This window comes from Apostichopus japonicus, chromosome 2 (genome assembly GCF_037975245.1).
Source record: "Apostichopus japonicus isolate 1M-3 chromosome 2, ASM3797524v1, whole genome shotgun sequence".
Lineage (NCBI taxonomy): Eukaryota > Metazoa > Echinodermata > Holothuroidea > Aspidochirotida > Stichopodidae > Apostichopus > Apostichopus japonicus.
Genome location: NC_092562.1, coordinates 12,342,619 through 12,361,313, shown reverse-complemented (window position 1 = coordinate 12,361,313; position 18,695 = coordinate 12,342,619). Strand labels below are relative to the sequence as shown.

Genomic DNA, 18,695 nt, shown 5'->3' with positions numbered 1-18,695 from the left:
TTCACTAGCTTAACGCTACCCATCACCGGATAGCTGACAAGTTGGCCTTTCATGGCACCATCAATTTTCCGTACCATGACCGTGAAAATTTTTTGCTATCCGAGCCGGAAGTTTTCGTCACTTGTAAACAGACCTCTTCACTCAGTGGTAAACAAATTTCCTACGCTGCTCCTGGGAAGCCTAAAGGGGTCTAAAATTGCCTCAATTGACCCAATTTTTTCACCACATGTACTTCCATTCATGCTCTTCAACATGAAAGCCACAAAAAACTAGATTATGATTGATAACAGGTCACAAAAGATGTTCTCCCGCTGCTTTTTGGCACTTTTCCTGAAAAGGAGAACAATCGAGCGGATTGATATAGACTCTAATAGGAGTATGCCACCATAAGCGGGAATAGTAAGTTAGGCATTTCACACTATCACATTTGGAAGCATCCAACCGTGCTGTTTGCAGTTTGTGAATAGAATCACGTGACACAACTTTGACACCACACTAGCCTATACGACAGTAGAATAAACAAATATTGTGGAGGTTGTGAAGCGTGACTTACAAGGTCATGTCGATGTCACTTCCTTATTCAGTAGAACACGAACTTCCTCAAATTGAGGCTGGCGACTGAGTACAAATAATACGAAAAGTAACCATTTTGTCATACATTTTCTGTTGAATCAAACATCTTATCGTTGCATACGTGAAGTATGCTGGCTGGCCAGTGCAAAACTTCACAAGATTATTCAACTACAACAGTATCGATGCTCGAAGGTTGAGTTGTACTAATAACACTATGTTTGCTAACTTCGAAGTTACACCAAGCTTCCTCTTCACGGTACTGTTGGCTTGCAATAATCTACAACCAAGCAAAACCCAAGGTACGTTATTCGGGATTAGCAGAGGAGAAAAAGTACAAAATTATTGTTGATGTGAGCCAGTCACAAGACACGTACGGGTATCCAGATAAATAGGCATAGTCCAAGGCTATAGCTAGGTTAGACTGTATGTAGGCTACAGTAGGCCCGTTGTGTGGTACACTCACAATGTAGCCTAACGTTAACGTTAGAAAAAGCTTAGGACTCTATTTCTTCTATAATACATTGTTCTGTATTATGCACTACAGTACAGGTATCATGTATTGAAAGGTGGTGATATCGGTTTTGGAAGATACCGACCCGATACTGATTCTTTTTAACAGCCAGTATGAAGATCAAATCGCATTTTAAGTTGTGCATTCACACTAATTAACGTATCAAAATTCTAATCGGCTGTAGTAATATTATTATCGTTTGCAAAACTCACAAACAGTAACCAAGCATCTTGCAAGGCTCTCATTTTTTTGAATCCCAGTAGTAAATTAGTAAAACAAAATATGTGCGTATTTTGTAAACCTGATGTTAGTCTTAACCTCTTTTAAAATGAAATGATCATATTTCACACCAAGTTTATATCGCGTGAAACATGTGTGCTAGCATTTGTTTTCACTATCAATTGTACGTGTTATCCTTCCTGTTACTTCTGTTGTATGACCAACAACTACTGTATGTTCATGCACTTAGGCTGCAAGTGTTATACAAACTGCCATCAAATGGAGCCACAAATTTCTAAGCAAACATTTTAAAAGATGATATTGTGCGATGAATAAAACTGATTTCATGTAGAAATGACAGTTAGCGTATCCTGGCTAAGAACTTTTTTTTCCCCTTGAGTTTACCAGAACCAAAACGAAAACATTTTCTTCAAATTTTTAGTTTCCATTACAAATAATATCCTACCACTAGCCAGCTATACTACAATTAGGCCTAGCCAAAATTAGCAAGAGCTTCATGTTTGAAATATTTCGTAAAGCAACCGGCATCAAATTGTGATACACAAGCTTGATTCTCAAAATACAATCTTTTTTATGCATTGATGTTTTAACAAACTGCATCCATGATACTCTTTGCACTTTTTAAAAGATATGCAATTTTTTTCAATGATTTAGTAAGGGATTTCCACGCCTTTATCTTTCATTCTCAGCGAATCCTCAGAAGCCCTACAGGTGCAAGCTAGGCTACTACTATAGTTATACTTCATTTGATCAAATCTGTTCCAATGTCACATAAGTTACTACGTCCTTTGTGTTTGACATTGGTGCATTGTTTGTAGGTCTGAATATGCCATGTTTACAACTTTTGATAGTACAAAAAGTTTCTTGGATTCTTGCCAATATTTGCAACCTGGGCAAATCAGGTGTCAGAAGGTATGTTCAGTTTCAATTATGTTGTGTTCACTCTTATAATACAGTGGCCAGACTGGTGAAATTTACTTAAATAACGTGCAACAAAGACTGCTATCTACGTAACCTTCAGTGGCCTGAAAGGTCAGATTGTTGATGGTAAATGTTATTCAGAACTTGCGTCTTGTGTCTTGGCCAGCTGAACGGCATATTGACCACTGGCTATTGATCCAAATTGAGACTTAAATAAATGGATTTCTTGAACAGATTAATACTCACCGCAAGTAACAAGAAGTGGCTTTGTTGTGAAAACAAATTTCAATATCGGTTTCCTTTATCAGCAGTGAGTCTAAATTTTACGGATACCAATATATGTCACTGATATTGCAAATATCGGACTAATCAATATAGCTTACGATTATCTGCTCAACACTAGAGTCTACCTTACAAAGTGAGTTCATGAACTTGTCTTTCCGTGAAGCCTGGTCCAGTGCTACACACAGTACTGTAGGCCTAGGGTGACCAGATGTGGCTATTAGACAAGAAATTACATCCGGCAACTCAGAGACATGTCTACCAGCTGGCGTTACCTCTGCAGATGTATGAATGTCCTGCATTTCTCATATAAAGATTGTCAGCAATCTTAGTTTGATATTTGCAGAATATTCTGCGGACATTTCTAAAACTCTAACTATATGTTCTGTGGGCCTACTGGTCTTTCATATGAATGTAGGCCAAAACGGAAGCTTACTGTACATATATGGATATATTGGTATGCTTAACACTGTGCAACACATTTATATGTCTTTCTCACTGTGTAAAATTGTCCAGTTGCCCACACATAGCCCCTTCTCTGTGGGTTAACTTCTGCCAACCTGCATCAGTGATCTTAGGAAGATTAAACCTTTTGAACTGTTTTAAAGTAGAACAATAGTGACAGAAAAGAAATCTCTCATTTTCATATATAATGTAGTTTATATGTTACCTAGCAACATATTTTTTTAATTTTCCAAATAGCACACCGGAAAGTTATAAAAAAAAGGGAATTATAACATCGTTTTTTCTCCTCTGTAATTTAGGAATTTGCAAACACTGCAACGACCTTGAACAGCCCTCAGGTCAGTGAATGACGTCACTGTGATGATCTTTTCTGTTGTGAACTGTTCAGTACGGAGCTGTGCGAGCATTTCGTGTCAGCATAACTGTTATTTTCAGGCGTAATGTTCAAGACATAAATAGATAATGAATATCATGGTGTTTCTTGAATTCTTCACCACGTGTTTACAAGTTTTTTTTTACGAAATTTGCGGCGATTACGCAACGATTTCCCAATATCTGAAGAGGTAACGCAAGCTGACCCAAAGTAACGTAAATCTCAAGATCACGTTTTTGGCGGGTTTTATACAGAGTGATGTATGAATGTGCTCACTTACCAGTCAAACTGGCACAATAACAATAGTGATGATAGTCTCAAACGTAGATTAGTATAACATCCGAAAGAAAATCCAAAGTTCTAAACAAAGTAGATTCGCTTGTATGCACTAGGCCTACTGTAAAACATAAACGTCCCTTGTTCCGTGCGTCATTAAATCCAACAGAAAGGTTTCATTGAGCTTGAAATACAACCGCATTTGAACTCAATCGAGTAGTTAGTCTAGCTCGAACAATTTTCTCACTACATGCAATGCCTATTGCGTTTATTCACATGCATGCCTCGTGGTTTGGGCTTCAGGAGGAATCGTATTCTAGCCCAACTTAACGAAGGTCCGCAAACGGTACTTTCAAACATAAGTGACAGTGTGCGCTACCGTAAGTAATACTTACACGATGTTTTGTTTCGCTCGAGCATACACACATTTCCTATTCGTATTACATTTAAAGTGGTTTGGAGGGTATGAACACATCTCTGCCCAAAAAACTCTGCCTAAGCGACGTCCATGCCCCAATTGAAATTTGAACGTGGATTCTCTCCTCACATAGTCATTAGGTTGTTCACGTCTGACATGTCTTCCAGTTCCAACACTTACTGTTGCATTTATCGGGATATATATAAATAATGCGGAATAAAAGCATCAATCTTTCAAACTTTTTTTACTTTAGTGACCTTGCCACACCAAATTTCAATTAGGCCCGAGATGGCTCTATGACCGATTATTCCGTAATTTACATTGGGGCAGTCGGCTTCACTAAAACGACAAGAAAAAGCAGGAACAATAACACCTTATTAAAATTACACCGTTAAATGTCTCACGCAGTGTATCAAATCTCCTCTCTTCCCTTTCAATGTTACGTTTACGTTTAAGTTAAAAAATCGATGAGGGGCTATTGTCCCATTTCCGGCTTAGGCCCATATTTATTACAGCTTTAGTGCTGACTTTATCGCATGAGTTTCAAAGTCGGCCTTAAAATTAACAGCGGTCTGATTTTTCATGAAACATTCAACTTTTTCTGCATCAAATATTTAGGGTCCCAATCATCTTCTGTGAAGTGGGCAGAACAAACTTTCACCTTCTTGCCATGAGAAACTCCTGGTGCGATGAAGCCTTTCCTGGTTCTCCTCACAAATCGTATCCAGAGTTTCTGATATCTCTCACTACTTTTTCCGCTTGGAAAATTGAAAAAAAACTTATTGTAGAGTCCACATTCGTTCTGTTGCATCCCCCTAAAACGCAATTTCTTGGCATTTTTTTATAATTTTTCTTTTAACGATTATCTGTGATTGTAATAAAGAAAATCGTGTTTTTGTCGAATATTTGTCACTTAGTTATTGAACTGATTAACCATGGGACTTTAGGATCGAATAATACTAAATCATTAAATAAAGTAAGAAAGTCTTAATCACCTTCTAGATATCATACAAAATGTGATCGGTTATGTGCCAATTAGGAGAAAAGTAAGTAGAACAACAAACCTCCTCTTCCTCCTCATCTTCCTGTTGATTCTGAGAATCGGAATTACTGGGCTGCTCTTCTTCAACATGTGATTGCTGTTCTTCAACACGTGACTGCTCTTCTTGCACGCCTGACTGCTCTTCTTGCACGCGTGACTGCTCTTCTTGCACGCTTGTCTGCTCTTCTTGCACACGTGATTGCTCTTCTTCAACACGTGATTGCTCTTCTTGTACGAGTGGCTGTCCTCCTTCGCTCTGTACTTCCTCGCATGGAGTTTCAACTTGCTCCTTAGCACAGTCGAGCTTCTCCACAGTGCAGACGGTCTTCTCTTTGGGTGGTTCTTCATCTTCTGAGGCAGTGACGTATTCATCCGATGAATCGTCGTCTGTATGGTCACGTGGTTTTGGAGACCCGGCCTCGGAATCGATCGGCTCAACGTCGTCGAAGTATTCGTGCGAGCTCACACTTTTATCTGCGACTCGTAAGCGAGCTACAACTTCACAAGAAAGGATCGAAATTGCGAGGGAAGATTTTCTAGGAGAACCTTCTTCGTCTACCTTCGTTGAAGGTTGGACTTTATTGGTAGGCATACCTGCATATTTTTTAGCTTTTTAGGTATTATTGGCAGGCTTTGTATTTTGACTGATTGTGGGGGATCTTTTCCCTGACTTTTGTTGGGCCAAGAACGGATCGACGTCGGTACAGGTCTTTTCTGGATGAATTGTTGTCGGAGAGCTTCTGTCATTGGAAGCGGATTTCTTCCTCAGAGGGGCCTCTTCTTGCCTGATAGTAGGTTTCTCTTGAGGGGTGGCTGTTTTCCTATGGGCCTCATATTCATCACATATTGTGTAGGTTTCCAGACACACGGTATTGTCGGACTCTTTGTCACCAGTACAACAAGAAAAGGGAAAGATCTTCTGGACAAATCGAGCTAATTTCCTTCGCTTTCTCTCTTTGCGTTGTTGCTTTTTCTTGTTTCCAATAGGATGGACGCGGTTCTTCTTCGGCTTGAAACCCATATCGTAAAATTTTGAACCTATTTTTGAACAATGAAATATTTTAAGTCTTTGTCTTTATAAATTTCATACTTTTTGTGTGTAAACGTTTCATACTTTTTATACCATTCTCATTGGCAACTATGTTGTAGGTAACATCTCATAGTGCATAGTAAAATAGCAACTTCTATTGCATGAAGAACTTTGTTTCATACAGAGAAGGTAAAACAGTCATTCTAGTTAATTTCATTGCACTTCGTATCAATGACGTGCACAGAATTTCAAAAGTGTGGGTAGGGGGATGAAGGGGGTGGGGGTGGGGTACAGGGACATTTAAAAATTCCCAGACTGAATTAACGACATTCACCGTTATGGATGAGGGCCTGTAGAAGTAGCCTAATTCTTGCCCGACCGAATGTATAAAATCCCCCAACTCTCAACTGACGATAGTGGTGGGGAGAATTTCCCCACCACCCCCCCCCCCTTACCCTCCTCTGTTCGCACGACGTCACTACTTTCCATCATATTCTCTAGAACAGTTCATTTTGCCTAACCTATTTAGTTCAATATTGTGAAAAATAAATGTAGATCCAATCCGCTAAGTATTGATTCACCTATATACTACACAGTTTTGTGAAGCAATTTTTTTACTGTCCTTTTTATGTCGCTTAATAGAATATTCTGATGAAAGTTGTTCTAAGACTCTTGTAAACACTAACTACATACATATTCATATTTAAAATAGTTTTTATAACTTTTGATGTGATTTTGATAGCCTGCCAAATACTCTTTAACTACGTCCTAAGACATATATCTTTATTTTCCTAGTCTACAATCATTATTCCGACCTGTATACTATAACAATTTGATTCATTGGTAAATCCTTAATACGCCAATATCATGGAGTTCTGAAGACATTTTTCTAATTTGAAATAAAACTTTGACCTCCATTCCACCCCCCCCCTGCCCCCCCTCTTCGTCCAGATCATGGAATTCATTAGAGAATGAAAAGGAAACGCATCCAGCCACCCCACTCCCCCATGACTAAATATAACTGAAAACTAGAGGACTAATTTCTGCCAATGTTCCTTTGGTCCTATGCAGCGCCTCCCCCCCCCCCCCCTTGCTACATGTGATTTTGATAGCCTGCCAAATACTCTTTAACTACTGTACTGTACGTCCTAAAACCTATATCTTTATTTTCCTAGTCTGCAATCATTATTACGACCTGTATACTATAACAATTTGATTCATTGGTAAATACTTTATACGCCAATATCATGGAGTTCTGAAGACATTTTTCTAATTTGAAATAAAACTTTGACCTCCATTCCACCCCCCCCCCTCTTCGTCCAGATCATGGAATTCATTAGAGAAAGAAAAGGAAACCCATCCAGCCACCCCACCCCCCCATGACTAAATATAACTGAAAACTAGAGGACTAATTTCTGCCAATGTTCCTTTGGTCCTATGCAGCGCCTCCCCCCCTCCCCCGCCCCTTGCTACATGTACCACCAAGACCAGGATTTTAGAGATGGGGGCCAAATTCCAAATTTAACTAGAATGATTAATGTAGGGGTTGAACTTGTGGGTGCCAGATGCGAATGAAGTATTTTTGAAATAGGGGTGCTTCCGTGGGGTGAGTTAAACCATTTCCCATGTATGGGGTTTTCTGGGGGTCCTCCGCCAGTGCATTCTGGGGCATGTTTTGCCTATTATTTAGGTCTTTATAAGTAGCTCTAAACGGAATGTTGTGCTAATAAATAATGATAAATTCACAACACTTTCCCCGACTGATAATATAATTTATAATTTTAGGTTTACAGTCTTGTTCAGGGCCAAGGCCCTCTCACACGACTTTACAACTTAACCCTGGTCATTTGTAACTTGTCACACCTACACACCAAAGTGTGCACAATTCAATCAATCTGTCCTGGGGCACCACCGTGCACCACAACCACGTGTCCCCCGGGGGACTTCCCATAGGGTGCAGCCACAAACTAAGCAAAGTGGTCAACAACTTTCTTGTAGTCTCTTTTTAATTTATGAAGTTTATTTTTTACTTCCTTTGCCGACCTTGTATATCCTGCACTACAAAGTTCTCACAAATTTCTTTCAACACCGAAGAATTCCGGGAAGTTCTGTACATCTTAAGAATCTCTTTAGAAATCTCTGTGCTTCCCCATATGTCAATGAGAAATCCTATTTTTTCATCGGACTATATTTTGCCGATGACATTTTTCACAGCCATGTTGTTTCAACAGTGCATAGTATAAGTGTATGCCAAATGAATATGCTGTGTACTTTCTTCAATTAACTACATATGTTCTGTGAGTAGACGCTTGTGAATCTACATAATACTGTACAAAAGTCCTACGCCAAGTTTTGCACGTTTAACTGTGGTTAAAGAAAGGATGCTACGTCATATTATTGTGATAGGTCACCGTGATCTCGGGTCACCTTGAACCACTGAGCTTTACACCCAGAACTTTTATCAACTGCTCTCGAGATCTGTTTTACCCCCATCGGAAGATCAACATCTAGAGATCTGATTTTGACCCAGGGAGCGTTCCCACACAGAAGAGTGGTTGATCAGTTCAGGATCTCATCAACTGCACAAGATCAAGTGGGAAAGCACCCTCTTTGTCATCAATTCCATGATGAATTTGCAAGAATTACTTTCGGGGCAGAATTTACTAATCAGTGTTACCTGATTCCCTTGTGTTGTTCAGTTACCAGTGCTTTACCACATTGGTTAGTTAATTAAACAGTGCATACATACAACACTGTACTACAAACTCATGGCAGTCCTCCACTGAATTGGTTTTCCATTAATATCAGATGATGTGGTTGAGCCACTACAGCATTGCTGCTCTAGTTTCCACCTCAAATGGGCTTTGGGAACATTTTCTGCCCACATAATCATTACATTGCAATAACTCTTGTGACAACAGAGAAATCCTTCCAATAAGTTACGTACTGTACGTAGGTAGACAATATATGGAAAGATAGCATCGTTATATGTTTTGATCAAATATAATTCTCATTCAATCACCTTCTTTTACCAATATGTACAATTTTAAATGTTACGGTAAAAATCAATTGCTGTAATTACTTAAAACAGTTCTTAAGCTTAGTTACAGGATATGTGATTATAATTAAAAGTACTTTACTAAGTACCAAGGTAGGGATTAGTCTGAAGATATTCTGGTAGTTCTTTGCGAAGACTGGAGATCCTTGTGAGATGAGTTTTAACGATGTTAACTTCTGTTCCAACACAATCAACGTGTCCAACTAGTCGTTGAATATATGAATAGGTGTAGTGTCTATTAACACTGGATAGCAGTAGATATCAGGCTTTGGTTTAACAACTAGGCCATAGTATGATATTATGACAAAAGAACAAATAGGCTATCTTAGTATGCAAGACTTCTGAGTACAGGAAATGCAACAATATGGTATTCTGGAGGTAATGTTAATCTCTCTCTTGATTCACTGAAAGATCCAAGCATGTATACCAGTTCAGCTTTGTGCTGGATTTTTCTGGCATACTCCTTTTGAACAATTTATAGAAATATAAACACACATTCTGGTTGTTAGTTGCATCTTTGCAGTAAAGTGCAGTGAAAGTTGTAGAAAAATAGGGACCATTTTGGGATTATTCTTCAAAACACCAATAAGACAAAACTACTACTCTAGGAATTTGTGGCTCTTTCAAAATAATACACAATATTTATTGTATCCTAACACTCCCCAACCAAAGAGCTGGTAAATGTCGGCCATCAGGGCCTCAACAATTTGAGGTCCAATTTTTGGTAAGATGGGCTCAGATTTTATTTCCACTTAAAATGCATTTTGGCACATATTCTTATGGCCCAATATTTTTGGGATCATTTGGGCCCCCACTTTTTTGGGTTAATTTTTTGGGGGCAAATATATCTTTGAGTCACTTTGTCTGGGTCAAATACTTTTGGGACCAATTAAGTTTTGAGAATTTTAGAATTGCAATAACTCCACAACCTAAAATCAGATTATATTTAAACTTGTAATATTTAGTTGTTATTTAATAGCTGGTACATACATTTGAGCATAAATATTATGATATTGATTGGTGACATACAATTTAACATTTTACTATTCCCCAAAGCAAGGAACCATTGTACCTTTTGGGCTCTTGCTAAGACTTTGGTACTGCATTGATGCCATTAATGGGAATTTCAAGAAATGCTTTCAGTATCAGATAGTATGAGATAACAAATATTACCAAGGTTTACATAAATTACTATACTGATAAATAACTTCAGCACCATTTCACCAACTGACTATGTGTACACATTCCTAGATGTACACACATTGTTCAGCCCCAGAATATACACTAAGCTGTGATACACGAGGCATACAGCATCTTTGAAATCAGCACGGTCATGGTCCCTTAATGATTTGTAATTGCAAGTGACACCAGAAATTCCATAGATTAAAATCAACAGCGAAAACCTTCTTTTATATTAATGTTTGCTTTATTATGGTAAGTATTTATGGGCCTAATGTATTGAACACAAATTGTGTAAGGACTAGTATACACTTTCACATTAAAAGCACTCCTAAATCAATTACAAGGTCAAATATTGAAAGCAACAACCAATCTATAAAGTTCTACAAATGGATGGAGAACTTACCACATACCGCAGTACATAATGGACTGTACCACGGGTCAGCAAAGTGCGGCCTCAAGGCTTTCAAAAGCCTCTATACTTCAGCCTGTGCAGTATAAGGCCAAACATAAAATTTAAAGTCTACACATTGGGTTGTTAGTTTGAAGGGTCTACTTGTGCTAGGCTATTTTAAAATACCGTTAACAGATGGACAATACCTATGTAGGAATGTTGATCTTTTATTTCCCTTGTTTGTACTGTAGAGTACAGCAGTCCTTAAATGTGAACTACATTTCATAACAGCTTAGCAGGTCACAGAAGTGTCAATTAATCCCTGTACACTATGTGTATTTATTTATATATTGTATCAAGCACACCAAAGTTTCAGAGAAATTGTCAGAGAGTTGGTCAATCTGTTTCTAATTCCATTAGTAGATAAGATAATATTTTGTCACATAAACCAGCTATCATAAATGTGTCTTGACCTGATTGTAATTTGACTGAATAATATTTTTCTTGACAGTGGACTGCAGTAACTTTCCTTGCTACTTTGGAGGTACTTGTATGCCTGGGTCTCCAGACATGTGCAATTGTCCAGCAGGATTAGTTCAGCCATTTTGTGCATTCAGTATGTACTGACATTCTAAATTTTATCATATCTTACATCATCTGTATCTTGCTTTATGTTCTCTTCTGATGTTATTATATAAAATTTATGGTATTTTCAGTTTGAAATGAACATGTTGAATATTACTTGTGCTGTTTTACTCATTAATCATCACACATTTATTTATGATTGTCTTCGACATTAGGCCCAAGACAGTCAACAATTCAGGCCATACACAGTTAACCACTCTTTGGTAGGGTGTGTCACTATTGCATATACAGTATATGCTAGTGTCTTACATAGAATAATGTTAGAAAAGTTAAGTAAAGCCTGGGTCTTTGCCAACTCAAGCTGTTTTCATTCTGGTTGTGTTGTTAAGCCTAGTACTTGAATCTGGATAGGTAACACAAGAAGTACGTACTGCCGACGTAATTTTATCAGTCTTCTGTAACATATTTTACATACCTTTCTCATGCTTTATGTTTTCTCCTGATGTTGTTATGAAAGTTATTGTGTATTTTCAGTTCAAACTGAACATATTTTAATGTTTGTTCTGAAAATGTTTAAAGTGAAGGAAAAATTTGTAGTTTACTTTGTTTTCTTTAACATTTTGTGAAGGAAACTTAAAGGTCTTTTGCAATCAGGATAATTAACACAATGTACAATATTTGACCATCTCTTCTCAGCTATTGGTAACCTCTCATGTCTGCATTAACAGGAACAGCTGGTTGCTCCAATCATCCAAACTTTGTAACAAAACCATTTCAGCATTTGATATCACATTGAAATATATTTTCTTTCTTTACCTTGGATTTGTTTCTCATCATATGTTATCATTTCTTTGTCACTATTTACTAGGTTGTCAGCAATTTCCTTGTGTGAATGGTGTCTGTGATGGTGACGTCTGCAACTGCCCTCCAAACTTTGCAGGTCCAACATGTGAGAGTGGTAAGTATTCTTAGTATCTCATATATCATGCTAGCTCTGTTTCATTTTTGAGATGTTGTGCCCAAATACAGTATTTGGTAACATTGCATGAATATTAGTTAGTATGAGCTACAGATTTGATGCTAAGTTAAAACTCCAGTTGGTGGACTTTTCTCTTTCAACTTTTCAACTTATTTTTAGTGATAAACTCATGTTCACAGAATGGGGTTTTGCATCATAGAATGGCAGTTGATACCAAAAACCTCAAAAATATTGTGCAGTTTTACGTTCAAGTTTTAATATGTACTGTTTGGTAATACAAAGAGAACATTTTTAAGTCAAAGTTAACTAACTTACTTGTCACCTTTATCATAAAAAAATAACAAGATTTTGTTAAAGACTTTTGTTCCCAATGAAATGTAAGCAAGGAAAACTGGTAAAATATGATCTATAAAGTCGTGTATATGCCTTTTGATTGTCACAGTGAGAGCTCTAAGATCATTGACAACTTATAATGTGTGAGGTAAGGGATGATATTCATTAACATACAGTCAGTGTGTTAGAATATATACTGTATACCATATTGCATGTATGTAAATATCACATTTGTGTAGGAGAATGGTCAGACTTGTAAATGTGATCCTTCACTTGCAAAGTTACATTAATTGTCAAATCAAATACACTTGCTTCAACTGAATGAAGATTCTCTAGAAATGCAGTGTAACTAATGCATTTGACAAGGGTCAGATTTATGCATTTAAGATGACTAATTCCTCTGTATTCTTCTTATATCCATTAACAATGCCATTGAAGCTACATATATGTTTTAATATAGTTAAACTTTTATTGTGTGTCAAGTGAAAATCTGTGATGTTGATCCCATTGTCATGAACTGTGTAGCATGGTAACCTCAAATTCTCAGTAGAGAACTGATCAGCAGAGAATTGATCAGTAGATATCAAGTGATGTACAGTAGAGATTAAAGGTCAAGCGACACGTAGACTTGACTTTACATAATATTAAACTTAACAATTCTTACATTAACAAAAACCCAACACCGCGATTTTTTTCCGTCTCCAAAGGGGTAGAAATCGGTAAAAAGTACTATTACGTAATAGAATCAGTGACGTCACGGGGGGGAGCGCAGAAGAGTGCAAACTGTATATGTTTTGCGCAGTGCATTGGGTATGGAGAAATCTCAAACTTCTCGAAAATATTACCTTTTTCAGCAGTCTGTTACAAGAAAGTTAAGATTTGGATTAAGATGAAAAATCACAAATTGATACATAAGACATCGAACAAAACATCCATTGACTTCTTTTTTCATAAATTCCTTGCATTTTCTTCCTATCAAGCAACATAAACTACGCAAAAATCGGCTAGATTAACTCGTTCAGGGAAAGCCGAAAACAAATGACGTCATTTGTTTACCAAGTCGAAAGTGCATGATATCGTCGCTTGGAACTGCTTATTGCTACCAGTACCACATACAGTTTCTATACATGCACTGTAGTACGCATATATACACAGCACACCATAGCTTATACATATCGGGAAATGGCTGCCGGTGGCATTGACACACAGTATTTAGATAGCAACGGCGAAGAAGTAAGGGAAATGGAGGACATGGTGGACGATCCTGGGGAAGTTTTTCCCTACATGTTCGAACCGGAGACCAGCGAAGAGGAAGCGGGATCGGACAGCGATATCGAAATTGATCGTCTTGACGGAATATAACGGTAACGTTACGCCAAGCGTACTATACTGTATATAGGATAGTTGTGTCACTAGTTAGGCCTAGAACCGATAAATGTTTCCTAACTTTGCTCATACACTTAGCTAGCCAATTTGTTGATGGGGCAGCAAAATTAACATGAATGTGCGGTCGAGTTAAGTTAAGGAAGTTACTATTTTCCTTAAAAGTTGTGGCAGCACATGCCCCAGGAACATGTCACACAGACATATTTCATTTGGTTAGTAGATTGAAGGAGCCAATTGGAAGAGTGCACAACAAATTCAGAGGTGGCCTATTATTAATTTCCTAGCAGTTGTAGGCCTAGTGGCAAATTAGTGAAGTTACCACAAATCAGGGAAAGGGTGGGGGAGGGAGAAGGTGGCACCTCACACCAGCTTTTTGTCGTTTCCGCTTCAGCTAATTTCATAACCAGATTTTCTCAATCTAGGGAATGGATTCAGAAGTGGGAAAGAGTTGGAAACGAGGCAACATCGGCCTGTTTTATTTTCCTTTGCAGCATTGTCCCAACAGAGGCAAGACTTCTAAGAAGAGGCTACCCCCTCCTTACTAGTGATGTTACTTGTAAGGAGCTTCAACGGTAGATTGCCCTTCAGAGGTGCCCTTTTCTATTTTGACATGTTAGTACAGTATGCCCCAATAATTGAGGTCGGTATGAAGTCATTGAATTGGCTGTATATTATTTGAACTGGTTTGTATTGTTTACAGGTGTCATTGTGGCCTATGTGCTGTGATGCCTACAGCAAGGGAGTGTAGATGCTGCAGCGAAATAGATAAGTAAGGACTGTGATGGATGAAGAATATGCTGCATGCATCACCTTACACCCAGGTTTTGAAGCTATGTGCCTGAACCCATTGTTTCTTCAGACAACCTACTACATGTACCGTCAACAGTATGGTGGACGTGCACAGGCACAGGAAAACAAGATCCAAGAGTAAGTATAGAATACATTATTTTTGTTGTATACCTTTATTCATTGCTCTGACCTGCTGTTGAAAGATGTAACAATACAGAGGGTGTATTCATAGTTTAGTTTTGTTTCGTTGTGAAAGGAATAACATTAAGATATAGATTTGATCAAGAAAATTTGTGCACCATGTTCAAAACCTGCTTCTGATTAGGTCATTTTGTCCAAAAACTTGTGTAATGCCCTTGAGGTTAACCCTTATCATGCTGACTGACATAGTAGTCATTAACACTGAGCCATGGAACCAAATGCCACACAAAAAAATGTCCACCATGCTTGTGCACGATCCATTTACAAATTTTAGTCCCAGAGATACAATGATCAGTTTGTATAAATGGCATAGCTAGGCTTACTTTACGGGAGGCAGATTTAGGGGCCAAGCAAATTCTGGAAATTATATAGAAATTTATTTTAAAATTGACGTCCCCAGATGGCTACCAAGCTTTTGTGCGTCTTCATCTTTTATAGCTGGTTTTCATATGATTATTTTACAGGAAATACAGACACACAGCATACAGACAACTTGCACGATGAGCTAGCAGTTTTTAGGGAAGGAGATTTATGTTGTTCTCCCATCCTATGCAGTGAGGAGGATTAGAGAAGCTTTACCATCTGAACAGTATGAAGGATTTCAATTATCAAGACTGTGAGAATGTGGACTGTTTATGCCAAGTCATAGTATCATTTCTGCAAAGTTTTATAGAAACAGGGTTCAGTCCTGTCTGTTTTGTGGCTGAATGGTGAACGTTTTGGAATTCCAGCTTACATTTTTGGATACAATCTTGGATGAAATTTTACATTTTCAAGTTTTGGAAGTACATAATAGTAATAAATAATAAATACTCAAGTTAATTTTTGTATGTATTCTCTCTTGTAAGCAAAGCTGTCACTTCTAGAAGCCTGCCAACAAAATCTGGATGATTGAAATCTCAAATATACTAGGTTAAAATAGAAGAATAGTTTCAATAAAGTACCCTAAACCACTATGTCAATGGGATCTGGAGAGCTTAGGCTTTCATTTTAATAAAAGTGTAATGAGAATCAATCTGAAATTGTTCATTAATCCATGGAATATCAAGGTTACTTGATCATAAATGAGATTAAAAAAAATCACATTTTATCCCATGCGGGGAACAAACAGCAAATTTCTGTCAATTCTTTTTGAGAAAAACAAAAAATTGGCAACATGTTTGAAACGCCAAAGTTGCATACAAATAGTAAGTAGTCTAAGCTCTCTAGAAAGGAATACTTGTCATTGGAACTTTTTTTTAAATATAATGTTATCATTACTAATAGTTAGTTACAATGGAAACCAGATGTAAGTAAAACTTGAATGTAAAACTTTAGCAACTTCCCTAAAGGCTGGTAGCGACCTGTTAATTAACACTGCTCTGCAGCTGTGCCATACACCATGTGAACAGATGATTCACAGAGTCGATTGCTCCCCACTACAATGAAACAAAATTAGAACTTGGGAGGCCATCAACTACAGTACTTCAGCAAAGCTTTTGAAATCTGCTTCGGTGTTGTTTTATGGCATCCTCATTGTTCGGATGAACATAGGAGCTTGCAAGGGGTGGGGGCTCTTTTCTGACAGGAACAGAACACTCCTCTCCCAGAGTTCCACTTCTGCAGAAGTTGTTGCAAGCAGTCAAGAAGTTCCCATACATAATCTGTAGAATAGTAAAGATATGAAGAATAATATAATAATAGTTCATAAAAACATACCATTTAGATAGAGGCATTCCAATCACTCCATTTCGGTCAATAGGCATGGCACAGTTGTCGGTCAAGTCTTTGGATGCCCAACTAAGGCGACAGCTGAGTACACCTCAATTGGTGTGGATACATGGTTCAGGTTTTACCTGACAACTTGTGCCTGAACAAGTCCAATATATTTTTTACTGATTACAACAAAAACCCTACACCTGTTTGTGCACCTAATATTATGGATTATGTAATCTTCAGCAGGATGTGTGGTCATTGTCTCAGTAGCTTAACCACTGTTTATGTAGTAAAGTAAACATGTGGACAGAGTAACATCCTGTCCCATCCCCTTGTAATCCATGGTAAAAGAGTGTATAAGATGCAACTTTCACCATTTGTATTCAGTAGCAGATATCCAGCCAAGTGAAGATATAATATACACTGTTAAATCCAACCGTACTTGTTTGTGCCTTTATTTCTTGTTCACATACATACAGCTGTGACAACTCTACCAGATACAGTATGTATATGCTAATTGAAGTAAAGACTGATGGCCTCACCACACATTCCAGACTGCCCCACAGTGTTGGTGTCAAAATTAATAATGATCCTCTTTCCAGAAGTTATGGCACCAATTGATTTTCCAGACTAATCTACTATCAATCTTGAAAATTACCTTGAAGGGTCATCTTTGTCATGTTCAGATGAGTTAACTGATGGAGTGTAGTCCGGACTACCTGGCGGTTTTTCGGTGTATCCCGATGTGGATGCCACAGCAGTAGACGGACCATCATCGCCACTGTGAGATGGCCCTGGTTGCTTTGATGGTGTTCTTGTCTCTGTTGGTCCAGTCATCAACTTCAATGGTGGTAGGGGACCAGTGAACACTGGACTTCTACATGTGTTACATTCACTGAAAATTAGAATAAACACGTATTATACCACACACATACAGTAGGCTGCTCTTGGACAGAGGTCAGCTGCCTAGATGGTTCACTTATCTTTTCTGAAGGAGAGCATATCCTCCTGCTTTATATGGCTGCAAAAATATGGGCCACTCACACCATGAGCATTGCAAATGACTTCAGCTTGGTTTCATAACTACAATGTAATCTCCCTTCTCTCAGTAACTATAGCTGTAGCCTTTATATTTTCCTGTGAAGCCATCAGGTATGCCTCCTCAACCACTCTCGTCAGGCAGGCGGATATGATGGATAAAATACAATGTATATTATCCCCTAGTCAGCCTTCCCGATGTGCAGTTTTAATTGCTATTTTGCTTTCAACGAGTACTGTTTCTAAAATTTTGGCCCCTGTACTCACTTCTGCTATAGAATACTCTATAGATGTATGAAAGTTTTCCATTCTTCCTTGTATTACCCTAGCTTACACTTCTCTACCACATTTTCTCCCCCCAACCCCCCTGCCTCCTTTTTGTCTGGTAGCTTCCCCCCCCCCATATACATGCCTCAATGTTTTACTGGTGGAGATTCCTTGTATCCCGTTCAAAACTGACTACTTAAATCTTTAATGCCTGTCACCACCCTCCCCTCCCCCATTTCCCAACTGTTTTTCGGTAATATCAAGCACATGTCTATAAGATCATGCTACCTTTAGAGGGAGATGTACATTCTGCAGAATCCTGCCTTTATTTTCACTGCAGTTGGTTGGGGAACAGCTTCTAGATTAATCTAAGTATTGAAAATTGAGAAAGAAAATAACAAGGAAGTTATGAAAGTTCATTTAAGAAAGCAATTTGATATGTTTGAAACTACCTGTCACAAGCGTTTTCTCTTGCAACTAAAATTGCAGCCCTACCAACAAAAATGGCAAAATGTAAAGAAGTCGTTTACTGTGAAACATATGAGCTATGACTCTGAGTATATAGATAGGTGGGAGCACATTATAATATTGGGCAAAATGACATGTAAACATCTTATGCTTGTTATTCTGGATTTTTCATGATGTACCACAAATAAAAGT

At 38.0% G+C, this 18,695-nt stretch overlaps 1 protein-coding gene and 1 long non-coding RNA gene across 2 annotated transcripts in view; one reads left to right on the top strand and one right to left on the bottom strand.

Annotated features, from left to right (window-relative positions):
* Positions 1–581: 581 nt before the first annotated feature.
* LOC139978247 (uncharacterized) overlaps positions 582–18,695 on the top strand; it is a 116,198-nt gene continuing 98,084 nt past the window's right edge. The window contains exons 1-3 of the mRNA XM_071988254.1: positions 582–872; positions 11,274–11,378; positions 12,216–12,305. Coding sequence (XP_071844355.1) covers positions 788–872; positions 11,274–11,378; positions 12,216–12,305 — 280 coding nt within the window. The 5' untranslated portion in view covers positions 582–787. The remainder of the gene's footprint in view (positions 873–11,273; positions 11,379–12,215; positions 12,306–18,695) is intronic.
* On the bottom strand, positions 16,282–18,450 carry LOC139978293 (uncharacterized). Its single transcript, XR_011796939.1, has 3 exons — positions 18,324–18,450; positions 17,389–17,625; positions 16,282–16,678 (listed from the first exon to the last, which is right to left on the bottom strand). It is a non-coding gene; the product is annotated as an uncharacterized lncRNA (long non-coding RNA).